Source organism: Mustela nigripes, chromosome 7 (assembly GCF_022355385.1).
Source record: "Mustela nigripes isolate SB6536 chromosome 7, MUSNIG.SB6536, whole genome shotgun sequence".
Taxonomy (NCBI): Eukaryota; Metazoa; Chordata; class Mammalia; order Carnivora; family Mustelidae; genus Mustela; species Mustela nigripes.
Window position 1 is genome coordinate 66,195,319 of NC_081563.1, and position 19,979 is coordinate 66,215,297.

At 38.0% G+C, this 19,979-nt stretch overlaps 1 protein-coding gene and 1 long non-coding RNA gene across 6 annotated transcripts in view; one reads left to right on the forward strand and one right to left on the reverse strand.

Annotated features, from left to right (window-relative positions):
• The window catches only part of LOC132021542 (uncharacterized), a 54,651-nt gene extending 46,712 nt beyond the window's left edge, over positions 1-7,939 (reverse strand). For all 4 annotated transcript variants that reach the window (XR_009405386.1, XR_009405387.1, XR_009405388.1 and 1 more), the window contains exons 1-2: positions 7,725-7,939; positions 84-199 (exon numbers count right to left, since the gene is read on the reverse strand). This is a non-coding gene — a long non-coding RNA (uncharacterized LOC132021542). The remainder of the gene's footprint in view (positions 1-83; positions 200-7,724) is intronic.
• A 134-nt stretch (positions 7,940-8,073) lies between these two features.
• PPP4R3B (protein phosphatase 4 regulatory subunit 3B) overlaps positions 8,074-19,979 on the forward strand; it is a 67,942-nt gene continuing 56,036 nt past the window's right edge. The window contains exons 1-2 of one of the 2 annotated variants that reach the window (XM_059406048.1): positions 8,074-8,590; positions 10,117-10,172. In XM_059406048.1, coding sequence (XP_059262031.1) covers positions 8,449-8,590; positions 10,117-10,172 — 198 coding nt within the window. In that variant the 5' untranslated portion in view covers positions 8,074-8,448. The remainder of the gene's footprint in view (positions 8,591-10,116; positions 10,173-19,979) is intronic. The other variant, XM_059406046.1, reaches the window with a different exon arrangement.

The following is a 19,979-nucleotide window of genomic DNA, read 5'->3' on the forward strand; positions in this document are numbered from 1 at the left end:
GAAAATGACATTAAATATAAACTATATACTTTGTACATTTGGTTTTTCTCTAATAGTGACAAAAATCTTTCATTCTCACTTACCTTCTGTTTAAGACGTGAGCTTTAGGGTGCCTGGGTGGTTCAGTATAAGTGTCTAACCCTTGATTTCAGAGTCGTGAGTTCAAGCCCTGCATTGGGTTCCCCACTGGACATGGAATCTACTTAAAAAAAAAAAAAAAAAAAAAAAAAGACAAGCTTTAATGATAGCATTTCAAAATTGTAATTTATGTTTTTCTTAAGTTTTCTCTTTTCTTTTTCAAATGGCCTCCCAACTACTACTGGGAGAAAAATGAAGCAACTTCTTAAATTCTAGAGACCAGTGGTTCCAAAAAGTGACAATATAACCCACTAACCACAAACCATCAAAAAGATTCCATTTCCACTTAAACCAAGATCCCACACTTTATGTCTGAACTTTTATTTTTATCTTCATTCAAATCTTGGTAGTTTCCCTACTCTCCATAAAGTACTTCTGAAAGTGCAATTATATGCTAAAAACACCTTAACTAAAATTGAAATGCCATCTTTATAGTGCAGTGTGGGTACTTACAAAACTTTTTCCTTCATATTCTTTATTATTGACACTCCCCTGCCCATGAATTACAGTTTTTCATCTCTTACAGGATATTTTATATTTATAGATCAAAGATGTAGTAGTGTAAATATCAGTATCTTTCTTAGTTCAGTTCTGCCAAGCTTAGTATTCATTAATTCAATATTTACTATGTTCCACACACTATAATGTGTGCAAGGAATGCATTGGTAAACAAAACAGATCAAGTTCCAATGTTCACATTCTAGTGGATGGAAACTAATAGTAAAGTATATAAAATGTCAAGTGGTAGTAGTTTTTTAAAGAAAAACAAATGGGTGGGTAAAATTTTAGCAAATTTTATTAAAGAATACATGTCAAGAGAAGGGTACCAACATAAGCTAAAACAATTGGTGGGGGAGCGGTGAGAGATGGTAGGGATGATCACAGGGCCGTGAATTTATTTCACAGAAGCCAAGTCACTTTCCCTGTGGCTGACTGGCGCCATGATAGTACATCATTATGAACAAAGGCGTTCTTGCTCTACCCTTTGCTTTGGAGTCTCTTGACCTCTCATTTCTATTTTAGATACAACAGCATATTCTTACCTGCGAATGTTAATATACTGATTGATTTCTGGATGTTGACCATACTTATATCCCTGAGATAAATCAACCGTAATCATGGTATATGATCCTTCTAATGAACTGTTGAATTTGGTTTGCTAATATTTTGTTGAAGATTCTTGCATCTGTGTTCATCAGGGTTATTGGCCTGGATTCTTCTCCGTGGTATCCTTGTCTGAGAAGGATAGGTATTACATCTTCAAATGTTTGGTAAAATTCACCGGTAAAGCCATCTGGTCCTGGACTTGATTGTTGGGAGGCTTCTGGCTACTCATTCAATCTCCTTGCTAGCAACTGGCTTATTCACATTTTCTATTTCCTCAAGAGTCAGTCTTGGAAAATAATATGTTTCTAGAAATTTTTCCATTTCTTCCAGATTGTCCAGTTTGTTGGCATATAATTGTTAGTAGTGGTCTGTTAGGATCTTTTGTGTTTCCACAGTATCAGTTATAACTTCTCTTTCATTTTTTATTTTATTTATTTGAGCCCTGTCCTTTTTTTTTTTTTTTTAAGATTTTATTTATTTATTTGACAGAGATCACAAGCAGGCAGAGAGGCAGGCAGAGAGGAGGAAGCAGGCTCCCCACTGAGCAGAGAGCTGATGCCTGGCTCAATCCCAAGACCCTGGGATCATGACCTGAGCCGAAGGCAGAGGCTTTAACCCACTGAGCCACCCAGGTGCCCCGAGCCCTGTCTTTAAATCATCGAGCCTACCTAAAGATTCATCAGTTTTGCTTATCTTTTCAAAAAACCAACTCGTCATTTCACTACCCTTACTGTTATCTTTCTAGTCTCTATTTCCACTCTGATCTTTATTATTTTCCCCCTTCTACTAACTTTAGCCTTCATTTCTTCTTTTTTTAGTTCTTTTAGGAATAGAGTAAGCCAGATCCACAGGCAGCACCACTACTTACATACTTTCAAAGTATGTAAATATATAGTCTTATGTAAATATATAGTTTTATGATTACAGAATCATAAACCCTGCTGACTTTGAGACCAGGAAATCTGGAGTTAATCCCCAGGGTGACAACTGGAAAACTCTTGCTTTAGGCGTATATAAGCTCCTTTCTGGGAGGCATCTGTGAACTGTTACATGGCCACGGGAGAGGACTAATATGGTTATCTCCCTGCCCATCTTATCTGGGGGCACCTATGTAGCCTATGAATATATGGCAAACCTGAATCCTGCCTGCCCCTCAGGTTGAAACTAAAGGAGAAAAAAATACACCTTTTTCAAATGAACTCTAGGGTATATTTTAGTCAGCTGGTTGTGTGGTGCCCTTGGGGGTGATAACCTGTGAAGAACTGAATATTTTAGGCCCAGGGAGTCCAAAACAATCCCCGCTGGCCACCAGCACCTGGTGCTCAAACGGTGTCCCTTGTGTAGATTGTGTAGACTGCACATGCCCACTGGCTGGCAGGGTAGACCATGGGGGCAGGGCATTCAGCAGGAGAAGGGTAGACCTGGGCTGTGGTGCGGGCAGGACATTTCTTCCTGAGCTAGAAGGCTGGGTGGGAGTGGGGAGTGTACAGAAATGGTGTTTGCCAGCATCTCTGTCCCTGGAGATTCCCAAGGGGTTCCTGTATCTGGTAGATGCTATAACATTAGCAAATGCATTTCCTCAGCATACGGTCTAGGTGTCTTTGAAACTTACTTTTGTGCTGGGTCCTGGGATGAGTGGGTCTGTGTGTGAGTCACTTAATAGTGGATTTTCCATTCCCTAAAGCCCTATAGTTGTTAAGCCCTGTTGATTTTCAAGGCCAGGTGCTCATCTCTCTGATGTAGTTCCAAAGGGCCGAGGTACCTGCTATGGAGCACAAACCCCTCAATTCTCAGGGACAAGCCCTGTGTTATGAGATTTCTCCCAGATGTTGGTCTTTATGCTTAGGGTGGGATTTTTTGAAAGACCATGTATTGCCTCTCCTACCCATGTCAATGTGGCCCTATTGTCCTTTGCTGTAGAGGTCCTTTTGGGGTCCTTTGGGGTCCTTTTCATAGAGAACTGTTTGATACATAGCTGTAGCTGTATTCATGGGAGGAGGTTGAGTTTAGGATCCCTTATATGTTACCATCTTGAATGTCCTCCTGATAAACTGTCTTAATAAAATATTGACAAACGCTATTAGGACCAAGTAAGTAGATCTATGGAAATGCAAGAATAGTAAGAATAAGTATATAATTCATTATAAATATTTTACAAGAGGAAAACTGTTTGATCACCAGATACAGAAGAGACAATTATAAAATTTCCAAGAATTTTCAAAATATTAGAAATGTCCTTAACTCGGTAAGTGGGATCTATCAGAAATTAAGAACTTGTATAGAGGGCGCCTGGGTGGCTCAGTGGGTTAAACTGCTGCCTTCGGCTCAGGTCATGATCTCAGGGTCTTGGGATTGAGTCCCACATCGGGCTCTCTGCTCAGCAGGGGGCCTGCTTCCCTTCCTCTCTCTGTGATCTCTTCCCTTCCTCTCTCCTACTGTGATCTCTCTCTGTCAAATAAATAAATAAAATCTTAAAAAAAAAAAAAAAAAACTTGTATAGAACACTGGTAACATTGCCATTAAAGTCAGGAACAAAACAAGAATCACCACTATCACTCTCATCAGTTTTCTCAGGTTCTAACCAACAAGATAAGATTAAAAAGAGGTTGAGTAGGGGCACCTGGGTGGCTCAGCGTGTTAAGCCTCTGCTTCAGCTCACATCATGATCTCAGGGTCCTGGGATTGAGCCTGCATGGGGTTCTCTGCTCAGCAGGGAGCCTGCTACCTCCCTCCCCTTCTGCCTGCCTCTCTGCCTATTTGTGATCTCTCTGTCAAATAAATAAAATCTTAAAAAAAAATTAAAAATTTTTAAAAAGAGGTTGAGAAGAACAAAAACATATGCAAGTGATTTTCTTTTTTTTCTTTTTTTTTTTAAAAGACTTTATTTATTTATTTGACAGAGATCACAAGTAGGCAGAGAGGCGGCGGGGGGGTAGGCTCCCTGTCAAGCAGAGAACCCGATGCCTTGATCATGACCTGAGCCGAAGGCAGAGGCTTTAACTGACTGAGCCATCCAGATGCCCCTTGCAGGTGATTTTCTTAAAAACACTTTCAGTTGGTACAAAATAGTTAGAGCTAATAAGTGTGCAATAACTACATAGGTATGCCAAAATAAATAACCTATCTTCTCCAGGAGTCAAAAGCTGCCATGATGCAAGCTCATTTCCACTCTCACTTTTCCAGGCTTCCAAGAGCTATCTTAGCAGTAAGTCTGCCCCATCCCCTTGGGTTAGATCTTTTGTTCCAAAGGTATCCCAGATCAATGAAATCTTGAGTATCTAAGGCCCTTGCTCAAGGACCCTCAAAGTCCAATCCCAAGTATACTTCTCTGGCTCCTTAGTAAAACAATGCCAGATTATTTTTTCAATTCCTTCAGTGTGTAATCTCTTTCCTCCCTAGGCCCAGCAGTCCCTAGGCAGATTATGCTGAGATTTAACCCAGCTACCACAATCTCTCAGCTAGGATAAGAAATGAGAGCAACTACGGAAGAGGTCTTTTTGCAAGGGGAGGGAATTGTTACCTCTTAGAGGAAGTATAAGCCACTTTTGCAATCCCTGAGGGTTTGGGGTATCTGCACAACCAACGTCTTCACAGGTATCCCCATCCCATATTTCAGGCTTTAGGATTACCCAGCCAGGACCCTAACTGCATAGCTGAACATACAGATATCTTTAGAGCTCTGTAACTCTGTCAAATCCTATGTCTGTTCTTTCACTGCAGGAAATAAAGTCCTTTTTTTTGAAGTCCACTATCCCTCTGCAAGGCAGTAGTACAACTTAATTGGCCAGTTCTGCTATCCTTGTAGGCATTGTTTTCCCCATATTTTTTAAATGCTTGAATCATTGTATAGACAACAGCATTTCCCTCTTATGGGATGTTTTCCTGGGTCACTATTGGTCAAATCAGTAGTCAAGTGACCACCTCATGCCAAGGACTGAGTACACCATTCCACAAACCCCATCTTACTGCCTGATTTCTTACACTACTCCCTGTACCAACTACGTCAGTTCTGGCTCTCAAAAATACAGATGCTAAGAAGGGATTACACATGTAAGATACTAACTAGAGAAAATGTCTGTGAATGATAAAATAGACTCAGGAATTCAAAGGGACAGCCTGTAGACTATAGTACAAGTTTGAACTCTATAAATAAAGAGGGAAGGTAAGGAAATACTGGGTGGAAAGAGCTTCTGACTACAGTGTATTTCCAAGAAAGTCTCATCCAGACTGCTGAAAAGTTCCCCAAGGCAAAGTTGTGCATTGAAGGAGTTCTGCACTAGATAGTAAAAAACACAAGTATAGTACCTGTGCTATGCTCAGTTAATGGCTGGAAGCAGCCACAGGTCTTCATGTCCTCAGCTCAAATGCAATGGTGGATCCAAAGGGGTGGCAGCTGGCTATCAGTCCAGTATGTTCCCCAGAGTAGGTTCTCTTGAAGGATATCTAAATGGTGCACTAATAACGGCCATTGCATCAACCAAATACCAAAACAAATATACAACTATAGCAATTAAAACTGTCAACTACAGTTGACCAACTAAAACAATGAAAACAGAGTAGTGAGTTCAGACTCAAATCCACATACATGTATGTGTAAGTGTCTGTAGATTTAATAAAGAATGTGATTAAAATAGCATTTCAAATTATTTAATCTATAAATGATATTGACAAGTGGTTCTTCATTTGGAGGAAACACTTTTGGCATCCTACTTCACATATAACAAACAAACAAACAAAAAATCCAAGGAAAATACAGAACATTAAAAAAAAACATAACATGAACAAAAAACCAAACAACCATACCTTTGTCCAAAAATGCAAAATTAATCACACAGTTAAATATAATTTTTTTTAAGTATAAGAGTCCAAAGGGCAAACATAATAAAAGAGACAAGAGCAGACAAAAGATTTTAACAAATGTCATTTGCATGACAAGCTGATGGTAGAGCAGTATAGCAGACCTTAGAACAGAGGAAGTTACAACCTAAATGGCCACAGCAGTGATCAAAGAAGAGAACTAATTATCTCTACAACAAATCAGAAAGGACCAGGGTTCAAAATCTGAGGACAGGGTCAAAGTCTCTAAAGAGAGGGGCTACACAACTGGACCCCTTCCCAATCAGCCACTCAGGCGCCCCTGATGGAAATAACTCTTGTTTCACAATTTTGTCCAGAGTTAGTTCTATTTGTGGGACATTAACTTCAACACATATAGTGTTAAGGTGACCTCTGTATAGTTTTCATTCCTTTAATTTACATATAACTTAACCTGTAAGTTCTTTGAGGCCAGCAACATATAATGACTTTGTTCACCCTGTCCCCTCTGCCTTGAACACCTTCCCAAGCCAAACTGCAAACTCCCACTTAGGGATCCTCTAACACCTAGTTCAAAACTTTATCTGTGAAGCTTCTCTGACTCAAGACAGAAAGGTTATTTTCTCTGGGCTCAAAATGCATTTGTGCACATCAATCACGGCAATTGATGGCTCTATTATTACATTTGAATCCTTGATTCAAACACATTTTCTCAAGTCCTTTATAGATCTTTCAAAAATGCGATGTATCCAGATTTTGAAATTAGAATTTGTTTTTTATCAGGCGTCTTTCTATGTAAGACGTCTTACGTTTTTAGTGCATCGCCGAAGGGTGTCCACACAAATGATCTGGTCAAAACATAACCACGTTTTAACGAAACCCGGTAAGTAATGACTACAACCCCCAAGATGCGCTGCAGGATCAACGTGTGCGTCGTGTCTGTTTTCACCTTTCAGACGAATGGGTTGTAAAGAACGGACGACAGAGCAAGCTAGGAATTTCTTTAAAAACGGAAAGTATTCTGTGAAGAACGAACGAGGACTGAAATACACGACTGCCCAGCACATGACTGGTATCCACAGGGGAATATTTGACAGTTAATGTGATGTTTGACAACGTGAATGCCCAGAGAATTCCTCCTTAGCTTATTCAGCGCTGACCACCTCCCGATAGATAACGCAAAAAATGCTCCTAAGAGAAACTCAAAAGTATCAAAAGAATGCTCTTAGATGCGTTAGGAAAGTAAGTCCCCTCCACTTCCCTAAACTTCTCTGAAGACTTATTTTCCGAGCTTACAAACAAGGGAAGAGCACTGCATTTTCGCAAAGTGGAAAGCATGCTTTTCAATGCCCAGCTACCAAAAGCCTAAGGGTGATAGGCTTTGGCGGGAAATAAGAACTTGTCAACACACTAATGTTCCACTGTATAATCGCCTGGGTGGTCCATAGAACACTTCCTGAGGAGATGTTTAACTCCCAACAGATGCTACGCGTTTTAGTGGGTTTCCGGTCCCCGTAACTTCCAGGGGTCAAAGTTCCTACATATTCAAAGAAAGAAATTTAAGTTATTTTTCTCCCTTAGGCTGACAGGGTCAGCTTCCATTAAGGAGTGCGGGCACATTTCCTTCGTTTTTGCCCAGGGTTAGTCCGTCCAATGATGCGTACCTCCCAGGTATGCTTTACTTTTTCCTCAGAGCTGGGTCCCACGGCTCGTCACACCCCCGGTGCAGCCAGCAACCGCTCGAAAAAAGATCCAAGCCTCCGCTCTTGGCGTCTGGCTCTGAAAGGAACCTCCCGTCACTAAAGGCTACAAGGAACTCGCGAGAACCGACCACCCGGCCGAGATCCCGCGCCAGCAGGCGGTACCCAGAAAAGAGGAAGTCGCACTTAGACCCTCCCACTTAGAGCTTGTACTCCGTCCGCCTCGCGAGAACACCGAGCACCGCAAGCTCGGGAAGCGCGTGCGGAAAGCCGAGGCACCGCGCATTGGGCTCGTCGGCCGCCGTAGCCCCTGCTAGTACAGCCCGTGCGAGCCTGCTGGAGGAGGAAGAGAAAGGCAGAGAGAATCTGGTTACAAGATGGCGGATCTGTAGTAGTTATCGCGGCGGCGGCGGCGGCGGCGGGAGAGCGAGCTCTGGGGGGGCAAAGGGAGTGGAGGGTGGGTGTGTGCGGAGGTGAAGTGAAAGGTTACCGGGCCTCCGGACGGAGAGGTCTTGGTGACTCTTGTTGCCCCTTCCCGCGACTGAACCTTGGGAGCCATGGTGAACTCGGGCCTTTCCGGAGCCGCCGCCGCCGCTGCCGCCACCGCCGCAACGGTCTCTCAAGAGTGAGGGGCGCGGACGAGGTGAGCGAGGAGGCGGTGGCCGGGGCGGTGGGAACAGCAGCCACCATGTCGGATACGCGGCGGCGAGTGAAGGTCTACACCCTCAACGAAGACCGTCAGTGGGACGACCGAGGCACCGGGCATGTCTCCTCCACTTATGTGGAGGAACTCAAGGGGATGTCGCTGCTGGTTCGGGCTGAATCCGACGGTAAGGTTATTGGAACATAAGATAAGGGGCAATCAGTGCCTCCGGTTTGGGCACAGCCCTGGCGTTTAGGCCCTGGGCCGGGTACGGTTACTACCACATCTTGGGACGGCGCATTGGTTTTGTGCCTGCACTTCTGTACGGTAAAAACAAACTACTTTGTCCGGATTTACCCTCAGTCAAACGTTGATTCTGTTCCCCCGCCTCCTGTCCCTATGAAGGGTTTGACCCCTTCCTCTCCAGTCTTCGCCTTTGAGTGAGAACGGAGGAAGCAACGAGAGACAGAATAGTTTTTTTCTCGTCCTAGGGAGCTGACCCTCCCCCTCCCTTTATTTTTTTGTTTTCTTATCCATTATATGTCTATTTCAAAAAGCTTAGTGAAACTTTACTTTCTGAGTGGACTTTTTTTTTTTAAGGTTTTATTTATTTGACAGGTAGAGATCACAAGTAGGCAGAGAGGCAGGCAGAGAGAGAGAGGGAGGGGGAAGCAGGCTCCCTGCTGAGCAGAGCACCCCGATGTGGGGCTCCATCCCAGGACCCCGGGATCATGACCTGAGCTGAAGGCAGAGGCTTCATTTAACCCACTGAGCCACCCAGGCGCCCCTGGCCTTTTTTTTTTTAAGCCCATTTTTTAAAAACCCGCTTGCCTCAGTCGACAGGTGCTGGGGAAAACCAAAAAGCACCTTTTCCTGCAGTTATTGCAGACTGTTGCCACGATACATGCACGCACAAGCATATCTGTAGTCTAGGATCTCCCCCCCCCCCCCGCCCCCAGGCTGCCTTTGTAGAGGTTGCCATGAAAAAGTGGGTGCTTTACAACCGAAACAAGTTAGGACACCAGTACAGATTGTAAACTTAAATCCGTTGGTTTATTGTACGAGTCATATGTGAAGTATTTTAATTATAAAATGTAGAGCGTAATGAAAACCTTTCTCACTGTAATCTGAACGCCTCGATTTGAGCAGTTATGTGCAGATAATAGAAAAATAACAATCTTAGATTTATTCTTGTACTTTGTACTCTTTACCTTTTGTTTTGAATAGGTATGGACATTTATTTCTATATGAAGTATCCTTCATTTTGTTAAGGAGTAAAGCAAAAATGCCCTTCTGTTATTTGTGTACTAAGTACTTAGATTCCTGTTGTGGTCCTTTGTAATTTGTTTTGTTAAACTGAAAATGCAATAAAATGACTTTGTTAAAAAGAGCTTGGCTTCAAGTAGTCATTTAGACCTCAAAGTTTTCATTTCAATAAAACTTTAATGGACATCTAGTCTCCTTATATTTTGGGTCTGAATGTTGATCTTAGGTGGATTTTTTTTCCTTTAAGGGTTATATATGGGGGATAAGATGGTGTGTTCTATATAAAGCAGAGATCTGAAGAGAAGAACATGAATCAGAATATATTTGATTACTTCTCATGCCTAGCTAGGGGAAGAGAACAAGTTCTTTTCTTTAAATTCATATTCAGATATTTTATTCAGAATTTTACAAATTGAAACTTAACAAATACTATTTTTTATCTTTCAGGATCACTACTCTTGGAATCAAAGATAAATCCAAACACTGCATATCAGAAACAACAGGCAAGTAGTTGTTTATCTTTAATTTGAAAGACTTCATCTGTGATCAAGGAAGTATTAATCTGACAAAGATGGGAAAGCTTTCCTGACAAGAAAAACATGTTTGGTAAACAGAGTTACACATTCTATGTATTTCCCTATAGGTCAAAAGTTTCAAACTGAGAAAGTCAAAGTTTTTGTACTGGCAGTAATTTATTGTCTTTGAATTGAGCCACTGTTGGTTTATGTTAGAATACAGTGTATTCATTGGTCTTATTTACAGAGAGTCAGGTATCTTTTTTACCCTGTATACTAAGCCTTTTATTCTCAATCACATTGAAGGAAATGACATAAAAGAAAATTAAAGGGGTACTCTTTAAAGCAAGGAAAGCCTATTTGTGGTGTGAAATTCAATCCTTTGACTCAAGCAAAGGTAGAGTTTTTGAAATAGAAGCACTTAAATCCTGTTCTTTAATTGTGTATTTTTAATATAATCAGTGGATACTTTATAAAAAGTGTACATTGTCAATCATGTAATATTTTCTGTTAATATTTATTGTCTTATTTGGGAGAAGAAAACCTGTGTTGTATTTTAGTATGCCCAGTTACTTAATCTGGAAATGGTAGTGGTGATTCGACCTTTTCTTCTGTGAATGTTTTCATTTTTATCATGGAAGATTTCAAAATTTATAAATATAGAAAATGTGTGTCTGTGTAACACTACCAAATTTAACAATGTTAACATTATACCATGTTTGTTTCTAATTTTTGTAATGTAGAACACTGTGGATAGAGTTAAAGCCCCCTTTGTGCCCATCTCATTCTATCCATTCTCCATCCTTTATAGGTAACCACTATTCTGAAGTTGATGTATTATTTCTGTATATGCTTATATACTTTATCTGCATATGTATGTATCCATAAATAATATGTAGTGTTTTGTGTGTTTTTAAACTTTACACGGTTGATCTCATGCTCTTACATGTACTCTGATTTTACACTCAGCAGTTCATTGGAAGATTTGTTGATGTTAACAATGTAGATTTAGGTTTTTTTTAAAACTGTATAGCATTCTTCTTTTATGATATACATCTATTGTTAGACATTAGGATTATTTCCTGTGTGTGTGTGTGTGTGTGTGTGTGTGTGGTATGTAAAGTGAGTATGACAGATTTTTGAAGGAAAAGATAAGTTATTTTAGGATTATATTTATATCATCAATACGTACTTCAAGGTCAATGAAAATTTGGATACCCAGAAATGCTTCACAGTTGGAAGAATGAAATTATGTCTGTTGCACATCTCGTTATTAGTAAAGGTCTAACTGTTAAACAATTTTTTTGTGTATGCAATACATTCTTAATCATGTCTTTGAAATATTTCAATTTTCAATTAATTTTTTTCCTTCTGCTTAGGAAGTACTGCATGTCTTTGATGGGGAATCAAATTAAACATTTGTCCTGTATTAAACACCTGAAAAATGTTTCCTATACCTTAGACATTTAAGTAAATTTAATTTCTAAGTCAGCCAAGCAGATGGTTATTTTCTGCATGGAATTTTACCAGGTAGCTACTTCTGTTTTATTTTTTGTTGGCCTTCTTTTTTGTGGGGAAAGAAATACTGTTTTGTTATCTTTTTTCCCCCTATCTGCACAAATATAAAATTCTCAGAAACTGTCTTCTTAAATGTGACTTCCTACAAATTAATTATAATATGGGTTCTTCTCAGATTGTATATAAAATTCTTTAATTGTTGTAACTATCAGATCACATATGGTGGAGGTTTGTGTATAAAATAGCCCTCCGACATTTGTCCAAAAGTACATGATATTTCACTAGGAACTTTGGAACATGATTTTCTGTGTAATATTACTCTGCTCGAAAACTTAAGTATTGGAGAAAAAAGTACTTATTTTTAAAACTTTATCCTATTGGGGAAAATGTTTTCTGTAATTAATCATATTTCAATAATATACTATTGGGATTTTTAAGTATTTTTTTCCTAACTGAATTACCTTTACCAAATAACATTAAACTATAAGAGAACTCTGTAGCACTGAAAATAATATGGAAAAGCTTTGTACCTAAGATTGAAAAATGTATAATTGAGGTCACTTGTTTTGTTTTCTTTATTTTTATTTAAATTGAGTGCACTTTTCTAATAGAATCAAAGAGCAATTTAGGAATTCTCTTAAACTTAGTTTCTTTGTTATGGATACAGTTTTTTCACCAAAATCTTGTTCAGTTTGCACTTTTTACCAGATTATACAAATTGGGATTTCCAAGCACAATGATGTTTTTCTGTGTCCATTAGAATTACTTTTTAAATGTCATTGTTTAAGTTATGCAGTGTATTCATCCATAAAATAACCATTTCCAAAGTTTATATGAAATATATGAATCATTCTGATTTTTAATTTTAAAAAGATTTAAGGGAATGAGAATGTTCATAGTTTATAGGAAATTTTGTTACAAAATACAATGAATAAATTCAAAGAGCACTATTTAAGATTCTTTTTTAACATTGCAGTTCTAAAATGAGCCAAATTCTGAATGATGGGCTCAAAATAAGTTAAAGAATGAGTTGAATTGGAATGTCAAAGGACCCCATATCAATAGGTCATCATTGATTCACAACACTTTCTTGCTTCAGTACTGTGGACTATAGTGAAGTTGTTAATGGGAAGAAGATAAACTTAAAGGAGCTGATAAACTTGTTAAGTGTTTAAATACATTGGAAACAGAAGAGAATGATGATACAGTAGAACATGAAATAGTGTCTGATACATGCCAAAATTTTAAGTTATTTAGAATCCATCCTACGGATCTTGACTAAATCAAAAGCAGAGTCATAGAGTTGTATACCTTTCATATTTAATACAGTTTTAATACAATTTGGGTTAATTGGGTTTAGGAAAGAAGTACAGGAAAGTCCCAATCCTTGGTTTTATTGGTAGACAAGATGTAACAGGTGAAACAATTATGTATCGATAATAAACTATCTGATAAAGGGTTTTAACCCAGTCCTTATTGAAAGCTCATGAAAGCATTTAACAGACGAGGCAGTTAGGGCACAGAAAGTTCAAGTTTCTTGACTGAGATTTTACAGCAGGTATGAACCAACACAGAATTTATATAAAGCAGTTTTATTCCACAGACTTGGACAGTAGAAAATTTTAAAAAGGAAAGATTAATTTGAATTAGAATTTTTAAGAAAAATTTTACTCTCCCTGATGGTGTCTGTTGAAGGAATTGTGATAGGTAAGGAAATAGTACACCTGACACAAAAGTTATTAAGGCTCTTGGCAGCAGAGGTTTCTTATTTGTGAGCTTGGTTTACTACACAAAAGGGAGCTATTCTAGATTCTTTTTTTTTTCTTTAAGAATTTATTTATTTATTTGACAGAGATCACAAGCAGGCAGAGAGGCAGGCAGAGAGAGAGAGGAGGAAGCAGGCTCCTTGCTGAGCAGAGAGCCCAACGCGGGACTCGATCCCAGGACCCTGGGATCATGACCCGAGCCGAAGGCAGTGGCCTAACCCACTGAGCCACCCAGGCACCCCATATTCTAGATTCTTGAGTAGGGGCTTAACATGATGAAAATGATACTGCGTTTAGGAAGCAAGTGTGGCAATGTTATGAATAATGAATTGGGGGTAGAGAGGGAATAAGAGCTTTAGGAAGCAAGACTTTTTGTTATAATTCAGATGCAGGAAAATGAAAATCCGTTCAGTGTAGTAAATGGAATTGTAAAGAAGAAGTAGAGCTCCAGTATATTAACAAAGTGCTGGAAGATTTGGAGAATGATTAAATATGACAGAGAAGGAATCAAGGATCACTAGTAGTGTTTTCAGTCTTGGGGCCAGGGAAATGATGGTTCTATCCAGAAACAGAAGGTGACAAGAAAGCAGGTCATTTGGCTAGTGACTTGTATATTTCAGAAAAGCAAAAATCCCTTTTTATTTATTTTGGATAGATAATACATTCACATCTTTAAAAATTTAGAAAGTATTTGGTGAAGTCTCTTCCACTCTGAACTCCATCCATAGTTTCCCTTGCTAGAGGCCACCAGTATTGCCAGTTTCTTGCGTATCTCCTAGAGGTTTTATGCATGTGTAAACAACTAGGTATATAGTCACATACACATTTTCCCTTTTGTTGGCATAAATGGTAGCATACTATATACTGTTCTGTTATCTTTGGTTTGGATTTTTTTTTTTCCACCCCTTCTCCACCTGTGGTTTAGATTTTTAAAGTTGAAAATCTTTTGAATATTTTCAGCAGAAGAATGACATGATCCAAAATAGTAACATCAGTGTGTGGAATTGAAGAGAGGCAATTACTGGGAGAGTAGTTGAGAGATCACAGCATAATCGAAGCAAGATACAATGTTGAACTGGGTTAGGGTGAGGTCAGTAAAGATGGAAAGAGGCGGATGGATTTGAGATACGTGTATATATAGAAGATAGAATTGACAGGACATGCTGCTGGGTTAGGTATTTGGTTTACAGGAAGAAGATCTAGTCAAGAGGAAGAATAAGCAATTGGAAAGAGTAGAGAATCAGGAAAGTGTGTTGTCTTGAAACAAAGGGAGAACAGGATTTTGTTAAGGAGAGAGGCAGTCCATGAATGGCTGTTCTTATCCTTCAAAGGTAAGATTGAGACTATTCTAGGTTTTAGCTAGAAGAACATTTGCCAAGATAAAGGTGGAGTTGAAAGTTTTGAATGCTGAGTTGAAATAACAGCATGGATTTATAATGAGTAGAGTCTACTCTAGCTATAGATCACAAGCATGAGTGGAGGACGTGAATTAATAGATTGGAAAGGTTGGGCAGTAATGGATGAGTGGAGGACATGAATTAATAGATTGGAAAGGTTGGGCAGTAATCTAGGCAGTAATGGATGTTCTGGGTGGTGTTTTGGAATGGGACTAAGGAGAAATTCTTGGATATCAGATGAAGAGGGTTCTTACATAGGAGTCCAGATAGATGCCTAGATAAATACAGTTCCTCTGGGCGGGAGGTTAGGAAGCAAATTGTTGAGAACTTTGTGTTCTTTTAGAATTGTTTACATTTTTTTATGGGGCATAGTAGGAGGGACATGGGTTTAGAGCTAATACTGTTAATTAAGTTTTTTATTTCATTATTTCAAATCTCCTGAGCAAATTTTCTTTGGATCTTACCTTTTAAATGAAGATACTACCTATGTCATGTAATAGTTGTGAATTAATGTATGAAAATGCTTCAGCATGGTATGTGACAAATAAGCTCAATAAGATAACTGTAGTCATAATAATCTCATCAGTCCTACTCCTCTTTTCCAGTGAGGAAAGAAAAATCAAAGAGGTTAAATACTGTCTTGAGTCACGGAAATAGTGGACAGTGAAACTGAGTGGTGCTCAGGTCCTAATGCTAGTCTGGGGTTATTCCCATTATACCCAAATATATTTGGATTTTAGGAAGATACTAGTATTGTTTTTAGCAATAGCATCATGTCTGTTTTAGACTGTATGTTATGCCATACTATATTTTAAAAATCCACCTCAGAATAAGTTGAGGTCAAATACCCATTAAAGTAGAGAACTAGATGTTGCATCATATTTCTGGTTAATCACACTTATTTTCAGACTTCTAAATTGATTTTGAATCTGCAAATCAAAATCTACAAATCTGATTATTTCTCTTCTCCCTTTTAAAAAAAAATAAGCGATTCTTTTGAAAAACTTCAGCTCTGTCTGTATTGAATTTTATCAGTGTTGGGGCAAAGATAGGATCTTGACAGCAGTAGGATCTCAAATATTTCACGAGTAGAGTTCATTCATGTTAATGCACTAGAGAGGTAGACTGACAATGATAATCCATTGGTCTGTTAGACTATTGTAAATGTGTCACAGGTGGCTTTGTGAGTATAATGTAAAACCTAGAGACCCTTTCCATAGAAAAGATGTTAAAAGCACCCAGTTTTAAATACAGTTCTAAGGTATGATTTAGACCTTGAATTAAGAACCTTTGATTTAAACAGTATTCACCTCAAGAATGTATTTTTAATATTTAAGATCAGAAGTGACCATTTCTTATAATAAAACTACGTTGTGAGAATCTGATTCAGTAAAAGCTAAATTATCAAGCCTCTCCAGCTCCTGTCTTAACTTCCATCCTGGTGTTAGACTTAATCACCTTTCTTATTTTTTTAAAGGACCGAACCAAATAAAATTGACTTTTTCTATTCTCCCTGCAGGCTCATTTTAAATCTGATTTCCATGGGGATATAGTGGTGGTTAAATGTTCAGTTGGTAGAGAAAAACTCAGAAGCTTCTCTTAGTTTAAACAGGCATTAATAATATCCCAAAGATTTGTGTGTCACACACAAATGAGCAAAAAATATAATACAAAGGGCACAGCATTTTGAAACAGACATTACATCTAAAACTGAGTTTGACTTTGGGATATGTAAGAAACCCTGCCTTTTGACACTTTTTGTTTTGTTTAAAATGTTCTTATGCCACCTTTGTGCTCTCTTACCTAGGAGCTTTTACTGTGACCTTTGTGATAAGCAGTTATTAGAAGTACTTCTTAGGGTTGTATTTTTTTTTTTTTAATTGAAATAGTAGGTTTCCAGGGAGGGGAAGAAGAAAGGATGGGATTTGTAACCCATTTTGAGTAGATTTTATAGAGCTGGAAAGTGCTTGCTCTGATGGCAGTTCCCTATCCTCTGTAACCAGCCAGAGATACACTTAGGTGATGTTTTCAAATTTGACTTAACAAAAGAATTATCGGAGACCCTTGTTAAAAATAAGAATTTGGGGCTTCACTCCAAGGAAGCATGGGAATTTGTATATGTAACCATCACCCAAGGTCAGTCCTCTTTATATTGAAAAAGGATTCTGAATATAAATCCCATTTAGTTTCTGGGGTTTTGACTGGCTTAGGGAGAAGACTTAACATTAAGAAGAAACAAACAAGAAAATTTTGAAGAAGGGGACTTAATTACTTTTAAGTCAGACTTGATAGCTTACTGGGACTTCTGCTCAGAAGATAGATGGGAACCAAATTGGAAAGGGCCCTGGGTGCCTGGATAAAGTACTCTGGATTTCATCCTGTTGTACTAGTGATCTCCAAGATGGAATGCACATTATATATAAAGCTTTGAGATTTGAGAAGAAGCCTGCTTAGATATTTTAATCAAAAGAAGAAATTGACTTCTGCTAATACTTAATAAGCAAGTGGTCAGAAGTTTAAAAAAAAAAAAAAAAAGACATGGTATTCTAAAAGTAACACTTCCATAAAAAGGTTCCCTAACTACTGTGAATTATGGTAGCCTGCACGTGTAGATAACTATTTATAGATATTTTCCAACTTAAGCTGACCTGTAACCCTAATAAAATGAACATACGCCTTAAAAAGGCCTGAAAGCAATAATGTAAGTAGAAATGAACATGATAATGGTAAAACTGACATCTATACTCCTTGTTAATCTGTCAGCAAGTAATAATGCAGAAACAATGGTAAAATCTCACGTAGGTGCCTGTGTGGCTCAGTTGGGTGTAGATGCCTTCAGCTTGAGTCATGATTTCAGGGTCCTGGGATGGAGCCCCATGTTGGGTTTCCTCTGCCTCTCTTCCCTGATTGTGTGCTCTCTCTCAAATAAATAAAATCTTTAAAAAAAAAAAAATAGATCTCACAAGAAGTTGCTCTTCCCCCCCAAATTCAGAATTATTAGAAGGATGGTATTAAAGATTTGTATCTACTGGATTTGTATCTACAGATTTGTATCTACTGTCATTTGTGTGTATATACTGTGCCCTAAGTGTATATTGGGTATTAAAATGCTAATAATGGTATGGAGCCCAAACAGTTCAAACGTTTTTAAATGTTGCTTATTTTATCTTTATATAAAGGTTTTTATTTCTATTTTAGTGTGTGTTTTATAGAGCATTGCTGTACTAATATTCCTGAGTGTAATGTATAAATAATTCAAGACATACAAATAGAGTACTGGAGATTGCTGTTTGAAGCAGAGCTCTAAGAAGTTGACTCTGGTTGAGTAAAGTACATGAGCCTGAGTGTGTTTCCTAGACCTTTAACCAGAGGAGCTTTGTCTTTATATCTTCTTTATTACTTGAAGATTCTTTTCTTTCCTTCTTTCTTTCTTTTTTAAGATTTTTTTTATTTATTTGACAGACAGGGTTCACAAGTAGGCAGAGAGAGAGGAGGAAGCAGGCTCCATCCCTGGACCCTGGGATCATGACCTGAACTGAAGGCAGAGGCTTTAACCCACTGAGCCACCCAGGCACCCCTTGTTATTTGAAGATTCTTAGTAAAATTTTGCTTGTAAAAAGAGTTCTGCTGGGTTTTTTTGTTTTTGTTTTTAAAGGTTTCAAAACCTCTTCTGTATATGGCAGGAGCCACAGAAAGTTTTTGTTTTATTTTATTTTTTATTTATTTTTGAATGTGAAATACATTTTTCTTTGTTACACAGCTAGAAAATGTAGAATTTTTTAAAAATATTTTTATTTATTCATTTGAGAAAGAGAGTGCAAACAGAGGGGAGATGTAGAGGGAGAAGCAGGCTCCCTGCTGACCTGGGCGCCTGATGTGGGGCTTGATCCCAGGACCCCAAGATGACAACACAAGCCAAAGGCAGATGCCCAACCAACTGAGCCCCCCAGGTGCCCCATGGAAAGTTTTTAAATGAAAGGAGTTACCTGATAAAATTTTAGAATATATGATTAGCAAATTTTCCTTCCAAGGAGCACAGCCAGGCAGAAGAGAGAACACAGTTTTCCAGTTGTTTTTCTTACCTGATTAAACAGCAGATAAGTATTAATCTGAGACCTGGATTAACTGAAGGATATTTTTCCTTTAAAGATTAAAGCTATCAAAGTTTTAAAGTGTTTTGATTTTGAAGACTTTATCTGAGACCCTTTTTAGTATTACATATTTTAATATCAGGCCACAATATTTAGAAGGATTAGATGAACAATCATTAGTTATAAGGTATTTTTATAGATTATATACTTGGTAATTAGGATGTAAACATGTATATTTTCTTTTTTTTTTAAACATGTATTTTCTGAAAGTCAAAGTTTTAATCATACTAAACTTCCGTTGTTACATATCCTTAAAAAACTGTCCATTTCATTGAGTGTTGCATAATGATTTTTTGTGTTTAGATGTGTCTGTGTTTTAAACTCAAACTTTGGTTTTTAATAAAGGGGTTGACAACTTTTTCCTAAAAGCTTAACTGACTTTTTGTTAGTGGTAAAATTAGGGACATTAGTAGAAAAACACCTAAACCCCTAACTTCTTTACAAACTAAGCTGCTGAAGTGTTGGTAATACTTAGAGCTAGAGTATATTCATTTCATCATTGTTTTGAATTCTTTCATATCTTGAAGGCTTTTCCAGATTCAGAGGAGAAAGGCAGTAGAGGATTCAAATGTCTACATTACAGCTTGGCCAAGAGTGGCTAAATTTTCCACTCAACATTATCTTGGTAACCTGAGCTAGAGCCTGCTAAGCTCTATGTTTTAATATTTTATATTAAATAAATTTATATTAAAAACACATAAATAAAAGTATATATTTTAATATTTAATAAATAACAATAATTTTTGTTTCAGAAAATAGCTCAATGTCATTTTAATACCCAAACTGTTCCATTGCCAGTATATTACTAAGTTTCAAAGGCTAGCAAAATACAGTTATATTGTATTGATTGAGTGTACATTAATTACACTCATCAGAGGGCATTTGTCATTACTATGCTTTTTCCTGTTCTCTTGATTTCTACTTCGTAGTTATTTCTTTTTTAGCTTTTCTAGTGTGATGATG